This window comes from Hibiscus syriacus, unplaced genomic scaffold (genome assembly GCF_006381635.1).
Source record: "Hibiscus syriacus cultivar Baekdansim isolate YM2019G1 unplaced genomic scaffold, ASM638163v2 tig00112383_pilon, whole genome shotgun sequence".
In the NCBI taxonomy this organism is placed as follows: Eukaryota; Viridiplantae; Streptophyta; class Magnoliopsida; order Malvales; family Malvaceae; genus Hibiscus; species Hibiscus syriacus.
Genome location: NW_024063319.1, coordinates 2,464,418 through 2,475,042, shown reverse-complemented (window position 1 = coordinate 2,475,042; position 10,625 = coordinate 2,464,418). Strand labels below are relative to the sequence as shown.

At 34.2% G+C, this 10,625-nt stretch overlaps 2 protein-coding genes across 5 annotated transcripts; one reads left to right on the top strand and one right to left on the bottom strand.

Annotated features, from left to right (window-relative positions):
- The first annotated feature begins 2,733 nt into the window (after positions 1–2,733).
- LOC120178812 (probable beta-1,3-galactosyltransferase 2) lies at positions 2,734–7,067 on the top strand. Of its 4 annotated transcripts, none has more exons than XM_039184595.1 (11): positions 2,734–3,193; positions 4,036–4,138; positions 4,232–4,296; positions 4,384–4,595; positions 4,731–4,794; positions 5,111–5,183; positions 5,321–5,444; positions 5,692–5,779; positions 5,857–5,982; positions 6,107–6,216; positions 6,635–7,067. In XM_039184595.1, the coding sequence occupies exons 1-11, from the start codon at positions 3,084–3,086 to the stop codon at positions 6,781–6,783; spliced, it is 1,224 nt and encodes a 407-aa protein (XP_039040526.1). In that variant the 5' UTR covers positions 2,734–3,083; the 3' UTR covers positions 6,784–7,067. The 4 variants fall into 4 exon arrangements, with proteins under 4 accessions (XP_039040526.1, XP_039040527.1, XP_039040528.1 ...); XM_039184596.1 differs by having other exon boundaries at positions 2,736–3,193; positions 5,324–5,444; positions 6,635–7,066; XM_039184597.1 differs by having other exon boundaries at positions 2,737–3,193; positions 4,042–4,138; positions 6,635–7,066.
- On the bottom strand, positions 7,052–8,823 carry LOC120178814. Its single transcript, XM_039184599.1, has 2 exons — positions 8,627–8,823; positions 7,052–8,518 (listed from the first exon to the last, which is right to left on the bottom strand). Exon 2 carries the CDS (start codon positions 8,496–8,498, stop codon positions 7,275–7,277), a length of 1,224 nt encoding a protein of 407 aa, XP_039040530.1. The 5' UTR covers positions 8,499–8,518; positions 8,627–8,823; the 3' UTR covers positions 7,052–7,274.
- Between the last annotated feature and the right edge of the window lie 1,802 nt (positions 8,824–10,625).

Here is a 10,625-nt window from a genome sequence, read left to right as displayed (position 1 = left end):
ACAGTGACTATCACATGATTACTAGACAAGACGCAAGATCTAGTGAGGCCCTTTATCCAATTGCATTCGGCCACGTCTTCTGCTCGATTGTTATGCCAATTATCACATGCCGTTCTAGCCGTTCTAGCTTCTTGCGTTTGGCTTTCTGTCCATATTTATAAAGGGTAAAGTAAACATTTGTGTCCCCCAACTACATAGTATTACTTTTTGAGTCTATCAACTATTAAAAATTATAAAATAGTCTCTTAACTATAGAATATTATTTTATTGAGTCCCATGACTATTAAAAGTTACAAAATGATCATACGACAATTCATATATTCCAAACTCATCCATTTTCGTTAAAAAATTGACAATCATTTGAGCCGGACATTAATCTATTAGCTAAGATATGATAAAATCATATTTTAATGATGACTACTGGCATTGTTGTTACTTTTAAGCACTGACTCGATGACATAATGTTTCAAGCATTGGTTCAACGATATAATATAAACAGAGAATCGATACACAAAATATAATTCAAATAATTTTATGATCATATTTTATCATATTCCAGTGAGCATGTTAACGTCTAATTCAGACGATCACTAATTTTTTAATGAAATTGACGAATTTGAAATATATGAATAGTTAGATGACTATTTTGTAAATTTTAATAGTTGGAGACTCAACAAAGTAATGCCCTGTAGTCGGAGAATTATTTTGTAACTTTCAATAGTCAAAAGACTCAACAAAACAATGATATATAGTTGGGGGACCTTTGTTTACTTTACCCATTTATAAAATGTAATTGCACATGTGTTCGTTTAAGTTACAATCATATAAATGTTTATAATTAAAATACATCAATAAATAGCAATTAAAGTATGATAATTTTAACAACATTTTAAAAAAAATTATCAATTCAGTTGATAAATTTAATTCATTATTAGCCCCTAATAAAATAATCGTATGCTAACTAGGGAGTTAAATGGGACGAGACAGATTGCGAGCTACTCGAGATCGACTCGATCAAAGCTCGATAAATATTCAGATCTAATTGACTCTACTCAAGCTCGAGCTCGAATCGAGTTCTTAACTAGCCGAAACGAGCTACTTGATATTTGACTCGAAAAGCTCGTGAGCAGCTCGAAAATATAATATATTAAAGTTTTATTTTTTTAAAAATAAATTATTAATAATATTAATATTTATGTATTGATTTAAAAAAAAAACAAACAATAAGATTTTCATGTATTTAAGGTCCAGGTTCGAGTTCGAGTTTGAGGCTTCAATCGAGTTAAGTTTAAGAACTTTTTTTTTCATTTCGTGCCTTTTCAAGCTGCTCACGAGCTTCAGTTTAGAATTTCGAGTTCGAGTCGAGCTTGAAAATTTTAAGCTCGCGAGTTTTCGAGTCTAATTCCATTTCAGAGTTTTAGAGTCGAGTCGAGCTCAGCAATACTCGAGCTCGAGCTCGACTCGGCTCGTTTACACCCCTATGCTAACCAATGTTACTTTATGTTATAAACGAACTACAAACCACTCATTTAAAGTCTAATCCAATCCGAAATAAAATATTAATAATTTAAATTTATTTAATCCAAATTTACAATTTAAATTAAAATCATCCAATCCGAAAATGATACAAATAACACAACCAAATCTGGATATAATCAAAAGCTTTAAAATTTGTATCTGATTAAAATCGACTAAATTTCAAATTAGCCAAAAAGATGTAATCAATTACTATCAAAATATTAAAAATGAAACATAAAATTATTTTATTTTCTTTACTATTTATTTTATAAATTATATATAAAATCCATAACTATTATTCTAGATAATATTGTTTATCTCAAAATTTCAAATTTCCATTCACTAAAGTCTTATTGGTACATATATTTGTTAATTACTATTATAAGTAATAGATTTAATATAAAAATAAGTGTCTAAATTATATCATTTGTTTCTAAATAGGTGTTTAAATTTTTTCGGTCAATCCAAATGCCTAACATCACAAACGCTATCATTTTAGGTGTTCAAGTCATAATCGTCATTAAAAAAAATTTGATAAGTGACATATGTCGTGTTTTGATGATTTTGAGAATTTTTATTTAAAATAAAAACATAAAATATATTTTTAAAAGTAAAGTTTTCTCAAATCTTAGAAAAAAACCCCAAAACTTTGAAAACACTAATTTTAATATCTATACCCACGTCAATCGTTTCTATTTGTCTTCACCGTTGCCATCGACCAAACCCAATCCAACCTTGCCTCCACTCGACGACCAACTACCTAACGAACAACCACCAATAAACCTCTAATCGCGATTTTAAACTAACAACGACAAGAAAAAAAAACACGACTTTTACGCGAATATAAGGGGCCCGACAGTACGATTGACAAAAAGAAAGACAACGATCAAGAAGGGAGATGACAATGGCGATGCCGATGTCGGTGGCTGTTGGTAGCAAGGGAGAAAAAAGTTAGGGATAAAAAATTAAATATTTTTTTAAAATTATCAAAATGTGAAATATGTCAGAATTTTTTTAACAACAGTTACGACCGATTACTTAAAAATAGTAACGTTATAATGCTCAATCATCTTATTGTAATAGTTGATGCTTGAACCCATAACATCTAAAATTAACAATAATTCTTTTAATTATTGAAGTAAATTATTTTGTGCATTTATTTTTATACTAACCTTTTAGTTAAGACACCTTCAACAAAACCAATAGGATAATTTTGTAAATTCGGTATAAGAAAAAAGATGGTGTCGTTCTTGTATTCATTCAACGTCCCATGCCTGCACAATTGAGAATTTGAGAGAGAATCTATAGATAGAAGAGCTCAAGCAATCCATTTAAAAAAAAAAAACCAAGGAACAAAATATCAACCCCAAAAACTGAGCACTCTGTTTCTAATTCTCTCTCTCTCTCTCTTCTTCTCCTCAAAACAGGAGCTCTCTGGGAGTCATTTTTCTGCAATTGGGTCACTTTGATTTGCCTCGGGCTTCCACTTTTACATATGGGATTTTCTCTCTTTTGATGGCCAGTGGTTGATTAACACGAGATAATTTAGATTGAAGGTTACGAAAATGTCTTTTAAAAGCAAAGGAGAGCAGTCTTCTAGAAGTTTTGTATCAAAGAAATGGACTTTTCTTCTTTGTTTGGGCTGCTTCTGTGCTGGAATGCTCTTCACCAACAGGTACCCATTTTATAACTATCCTTATTTTTTGGTATTTTCAGTTTCCTTGGATTCTCAAAGTTTAAAGCTTCTGCCTTTTCATTTCTTCATTTCTTCATTTCTTCATTTCTTCATTTCTTCAATTCTGAAATTTTGATTGTTTTTAGCCTTGCTTTAAGATCTTTGTTTAGCTAAATTATGCTTCATTTCAGTGGTGAAACTATGCCAACTTGTTTTCATATTAGACTTTGCTTATTTTCTAAATGTGGTTTATTTTGATTTTGTTGTTAGCAGTTGTATTCAAGCTTCTGGTTTTAAGTTTATGAGATTTCAACATGTTCTTGTTTCTGGTGAAGGTGTTTCAATTGTCAAGTCATTGTTATGGTCCAGCCTTTTAGGGTTGCTATTTTTATATAAAATTTGAAGGAAAAAAAGGGTTGTTGTCTTATCATTCAATGATCAATGAAATCTGCTTCCATAATTACCATCCATGCCATTTTTAAACATTTCCCTGGCAAGAATAACTCTGACACATGCTATAGATAACTGTAACATTGGTTTAATAATATCTGGCAGTTGTAATTTGGACTCTTGAATGAGATTGTGGATGCATATAAACATCAATAAGTGTTTTTAATGCTTCTAGCTAATCTTTGAAGATCATTGATATGAAGTACTAAACAATTCCGATCACCTTTGAATTCATTGAAAATTTTGATCCTCTTTTGGCACATCTATGAATTTTGTTTTACAGTTCAATATTTGTGTTATAGTTAAAAAGTTGGATTCATTTGTTTATAATGGTGGTATGCTTGTTGATTTTGTTGAGTCTTAAATGATGGCTTATTAATGTGTAAAATCAGTAACAGGGTGGAGACTGTTCCTCAATCTAAAGGTATCATGAGGGCAACTGCAATGGAAGCTGAAAAGCAAAAACTAATTTCTGAGGATTGTAATCTAAAAGCTGTGAGCATTGTAATCGCATTGTACTAAACCTTTTTATTAGGCATCCAAAGTTTTGTGGTTTTTAGGTCGATTGGCTTCCTTTGTTTGTTTCAGAAAGAAGAAAAGCATGTATCCAAAGATATCATTGGGGAGGTTTTTAAGACTCACCATGCTATACAGTAAGTATTTCTTTTTCATAACTATGGTTTATTTGATTTTAAAGTGGCTGATCGATCAACAAACTTACAGGGTCGTTTCTGATGTAGGAAATTGGATAAGACTATTTCCAACTTAGAGATGGAGTTAGTTGCTGCAAGGGCAGCACAAGAGTCCTTACTTGGTGGCTCACCGTTATCCACAGATGCGAATAAAGCCAAATCATCTAGGAAAAGAAAGTATCTGATGGTTATAGGAATTAATACTGCTTTTAGCAGCCGGAAAAGAAGAGACTCGGTTCGTGCTACATGGATACCACAAGGTTGGATTGTTCTTTTTTGTACCCTTCCTTTTCTTTATTCGCTTAACACACATTAGTTCCCTCCCCAAATTATGCCATTGGAATTGCCGAGTTAAATCTGTTGTGGTTTTCCTTCCTAAAACCACTGGAAAATAGGTGAAAAGCGGAAGAAATTGGAGGATGAAAAGGGCATTATCATTCGCTTTGTTATTGGTCATAGGTAGGGTTTAATTCACTTTCTTTTAATTTTTGGTTGCTGAACTTTGACGTGCACTGCTCCTTAAATATATGGAAACCACATGAGAGTCGGATTTCACTTCCACAGTGTCCTAATGAATTCTGCTATAAGCATATAAATTCACTAGTATAGATTCTTTATACGAAAAATTTCAAGATTGTTTCAGAAATCTTATATATGATGCCTGACAATGACCATTCAAGAGTGGAAATGACTACAATAACAATCCCCAATTACAAATTTAAGAACATATTTTATGCTTCAACATGATTTTCCTTTTCTTATTATTATTTTCCAGTGCCACGACGGGTGGTATTTTGGACCGAGCAATTGAAGCTGAGAATAAGAAGCATGGAGACTTCTTGAGACTGGTAGGCCGTTTTAGTCTCTTAATCTCTTGTATATAGACTATTCTGCTATAATGATGTTCTTTAAGAACACTCTAGATGGCAATTTACAGTGTGAAAAGATTAAATAAGTAAATTGAGTAACGTGTTCTACATGTCATCAGGACCATGTTGAAGGGTACCTTGAATTGTCTGCAAAAACTAAGATATACTTTGCAACTGCTGTCGCTTTATGGGATGCAGATTTCTATGTCAAAGTAGATGATGATGTCCATGTAAATATAGGTAAGTTTTGAGATTTGTTTACTGTGAAGTAAAGTTTACTATCAGACAAAAAAAGGATTAGTTGTTATAATTACCCTTTACATAAAGGATTAGTTACATAAAAGCCTTTGTGCTTGAAGATCAATGCTTATGTGTTTTCAATGAGAATCATGATACTACTCATTGTAGTTAACAGTAATCAAGTGTTTGTTAAAATTTTATTAGTTCTTTGCTTTTTCAGTCCTCATGTCCCATTAAATTTATGCAGCGACACTCGGAGAAACTCTAGTTAGACACCAAAAGAATCCACGTGTATACATAGGGTGCATGAAATCTGGTCCCGTCCTCTCTCAAAAGTGAGCCAAATTTATCGATATATTGTTTTTTCTTGAGAAAGTATACTGGTTCTCTTAATTGTTATGTTATGGAACAGGGGAGTGAGATACCATGAACCTGAACACTGGAAATTTGGTGAGGCAGGAAATAAATATTTTCGTCATGCTACTGGACAGTTGTATGCCATTTCAAAAGATTTGGCCTCATATATATCGATTAATCAGTAAGATCTAAGATTTGCGTTTAAATGAAGCTTGTGTGTAAATGGTGAGGCGCCTGGCGCCTCTCGAGTATTTCCATTGTTTGCTGTACTAATTATGATTGTATTACATGCATGATTATGTCAGGCATGTTTTACACAAGTATGCAAATGAGGATGTTTCTCTGGGATCATGGTTTATTGGACTTGATGTCGAGCATATTGATGATCGGAGATTATGTTGTGGCACACCACCTGGTAAATTCTCCCAAATCTTTTAGAATTTTGATTGGTTTACATAGGAGAAGACGTTGTATAATGTAACTCGAAAGTATAGTTACTTCGTTAAGAATATTAGTTCACATGTCATAGACCAGTTGGCTGTAGGTCATTTTCGTCACAATTCTATGGCATGGTGAACACCGAAAGGCTGAAGCGGCTAAATTGTGTATGAACAATGTTATTTTTTCTTTCTTCAAAACTTTGTAGCTGAAAGATATTAGGCATGATATTGCCATGATTTTTCCAAACCTGAGTATTCATAGTTTCATTTGAATGGGGCATATTTCTCATAGATCACTATCATATATACTTTAGCCATTCTTGGTATAGAAGTGAAGTTGCCTGATACAGATTATGATATCGTTTTGGTCTAACAAATGGACCCCAAATGCAGATTGCGAGTGGAAGGCCCAAGCTGGCAATGTCTGTGTTGCTTCCTTTGATTGGACCTGCAGTGGAATTTGCAAGTCTGCTGATCGGATTAAAGAAGTTCACCGGCGGTGTGGGGAAGGAGAGAATGCTTTGTTGGGTTTTACTTTCTAATGGTATTAAGCATCTTGGTTTCTTCCTATCTCAGGAGGATGATAAGGCGGGAGTGATAAGCATGCATGGCGATCGATCCAAAATCTTTTTTCTGTAGTCTAATGAGTATAGAAACGTTATATGAAACTAGAGATGGTGAGAAACCATTGAAAATGGGGTAACCTTTTACAATATTAGTATGAGGGAAGTGCCACTATAGCAGCCCTACAAGGAAGTGGCTGCCGGCTGCCACCACTACCCACCTATTCTTTAAGGCTTGATTGGCCAATTTGTAAGTTGCAATTTCATAAATCTCATCATAAATACAAAACATTTTTGGTTCTGTTTTCGGTTCTTTAATCATCCATTTCTGAAAATCATGTTAAAAGATTTGATCAACTTGAAAGGCTTAAACAAAAGGTTGAGAAATGGGAAAGTATTGTGAAGAAAATTACATATGTAAATGAAGAAAGAAAAACAGAGTCCAAACACTGTGAGGGGGCTTCAATGTTTCATTTTTCTTCCCTGGATTGGTCCAATCTTGATGGAGCTTTGAAAATCCACCTCCATCCTTTGAAATATCTATTCTTCTTTCTGATTCCACTTTCATCCATTGCCATCTGATATGAACTCCCATTGCTTAAGGCTCCATTTCCAGGTATTGGCAGTGCATTCTCAATGGAACCACTGGATTTATATGGCATAAATTCACCAGCTTCTCTCATGCTGCCAAAACCAGACAAAACACTCTTCTTCATACTAGGAGGAATATCACCTTTAGATTCTGCTTGAAAATCAAATTTTAGGTCAATGAAGCCCCAATCATCTCCACCATTGAAATAATTCTCTTTCAAAGAAAACACCCTTCTGTTTGCTCCACTAAAACCACCATCAACATCCATTAAACCACCCCCAACGCCGAGGCCGGCGCCACTTTTTCTAATGGCTCTAATGTCTGCAATATCAGACTCTATAAAAGTACTGTCTCTTCTTTCACTGTCAAAACCACTTCTCCTTGGTTCTGCTTCACTGAACCCACTTTTCCTCTCAGGATCATAAACCAGACCACCATTAACACCGGAACTCCGAGCGGCCGAAATGGAGCTCCTAGCACCCGAACAGTTCATCAAGTCACTTCCATCTTCTGATCCAAAGAACCCACCACCTCTGAAACTGCGAAGAGACCTTGACCTTGACACCCCCATGCAATCAACCACCCACAAATCACTTTTCTCATCAACTCCACACACACTCTTCCCACAGTTAGTCTCTTTGCCCCTCTTTTTCTTGAAAAACCTCCCAATTCTCCAGAATCCGTTCTTCTTCTTGATCTCAACACAGCTGCTATTGCTTCTCTTGAGCAAGTAAACATCGTCTGGCTTCGTATTATTATTCCTACTACTACTGCTGCTTTTAGCCTTGGGGTTTTGAACAGCTTGATCCTTGTTTTCATTCTCTGTCAAGAATGAAACACGACCAACACTGCCTACTTCACCACCGGCGCAGGAATTCCGAGGGTTGGTGGCGATTTCGGAGCAAGAACAAGACGAGAGACGCTGCTCGCCGCAGTCTGAGCAAACCAAGTTGATCAAACGATCCTTGAGACAATACGCACATATACCGGTCGCAGAGCATTGTGGATGTTTCCTACATGGAACAACATCCGAGGAAGTGTAGTCTTGGAAGAAATCAATGTTGTTGTTATATACTTCCACAGCTTTGCCTCTCTCTTTCATGGCTTCTCTTCATCGTGTAACTAAAATGGAGCTCCAAAGTGTGAAGAGACCAGCTTAGCAGAGATTACTTCAGGGACAAGACAGAAAACATATAAATCGAAAAAGGGTATAAATATCAAAATGCTCGCTTTAATAGGCATATGTCGAAGTTGATCAAGGAAGCAAAGGATCAAACATAGGGGATATGAAAAAAAGAAAGAAAGAAAGCTAAAGGCTAAGACATTCAAGTATTGCAAGGCAAGTAGCTTAACACTCGTAGTTAAACTGAATGACAATAAAAAGCATAGAGAAGGCGTTAACTTTACGTTTTTTCTTTAGACAAAGAAAAAACAGTGATGCAGAAAGGAAAAAAGAAAAAAAAAGCACTATTTCCTACATGTATAATTATGTAGGGACATGATAAGTGAATGCAACAGCAAAATTAAGTAAAGTTGCAGAGAAACTCGAATAATCAAATAATATATGCAAGCGTTCACACCATGTTCATCATCTTATGAAATGTGTTTTGAATCAATATGGTCCAAATCCAACAATCTGTCATGTGTTCTTTCAACTTTTGCCCGGATTTTCTTCTCTTTCTGCTCTCCCATGCTAAGTGACACAAACCAGAGTTGTATCTTCATATCCTTTGCCCTTGTATTATTGGTTCCATGAAAGCTACCTATGAGTCCCTAAAAAGAGGCCGAGTTAAGAATGCCTTGGTCCACTTTCTCTTTTACAAATGTTTCCCAATCCCACGCTTCTTTTTCATACTAGATCTTGAGCACGTGTTATACCCACAGATCCCTTTGTCATGATCCCCATGGCTTTTTATTCCTTGAGTTTTCTCTTGGAAATTTCCTGCCCTGACGTATGCTACGTTTACATGGCTAATCTTGTCTAGGAACTATTTGATAAAACCCTAATTCAATCAAGGGATGTTGTAGAATTGGGAGATGTAATGGACTATGCATCAGACAACAAAACATGAGAAAAAGGGGGATGAAAAATTGGAAGAAATAATAAAGTTTTTTAATGGCAGAGGCATGTCCATGGTGAGATATAATGGGGGAGGCAGCATGCTAGATCTACATACATCATTGAGACAAACGAAGTAATATTGTTTTTGGTCCAACTAATTCTACCGTATTTGGAGATGGTGATAATCATGATGTTCCATTGCCCTTTCTTCACTAATAATTTGGAATCTTTGTAAAAAAAGGTTTTTGGGATTGTAAAGTTCATAAAGGTCTCACCTTGAAATGCCTCCATAAATTTTGCAAATATTACATACAATACAATTTAATGTATAAAAATGATTTTTTTTTAATTAACCATATTCTTAAACAAGCAATTAATGGTGATAGTTGTTGAAGGCATTAAGTGGTTTCAGTGATAAAATACAAATATTATTTTTAGAGACTTTAAATTCGAATAGTTGCATTTATATCGTGAGTGTATTATCGATCGATTAAGAAAATTTTAAACATATACTACCTTATATCTTATAATCACCATATACTACAAAAAAAAAAAAAAAAAAAAAAGAAAGAAAGATGATTGCTGTCATGGTGTCTATATATTACCTTTTACTTCCATGCCTGCCTTTAGCTTTGGTGGAAGCCAGCCAGCCAGCCAGCCAGCCTTTAAGGTGCTCCCTGCTCTTATGAAAAATGATAGTTTTAGCTTCTTCTTTTTTAATAAATTCAAATTACCCAACAAATATTGTATTGTACAACTGTATTTATATTTATAAAAAAATATTGTATAATTATAAACAACCAAATTTGATTCAGGGTTTAAGAGAGGAATTGTTTTTCTTATGTAAGCCCTAATATATGAGCCCAGTTGAGTTGGTCCTTAACAATTTCAAACTCATTTGATTATTGGAGAAACTACTTATTTAGTCACCGATATTATTATATTTCTACTTTGGTTACTTCATTATTTTTTTAAAATTCATTACTAATGATACATTTATTTTACTTTTCTGGTCATTAACGTTAAGTTTCCGTTACTTTTTAATGGAAATAATAATATGGTTTAATATAGGCAAAAAGACATCAGAGGTCCCTGTACTTTTGAAAAAAACCAATATGGCCATCCAACTAAGAAAATAAATTCAATGTGGTCATCTTACTAATATTT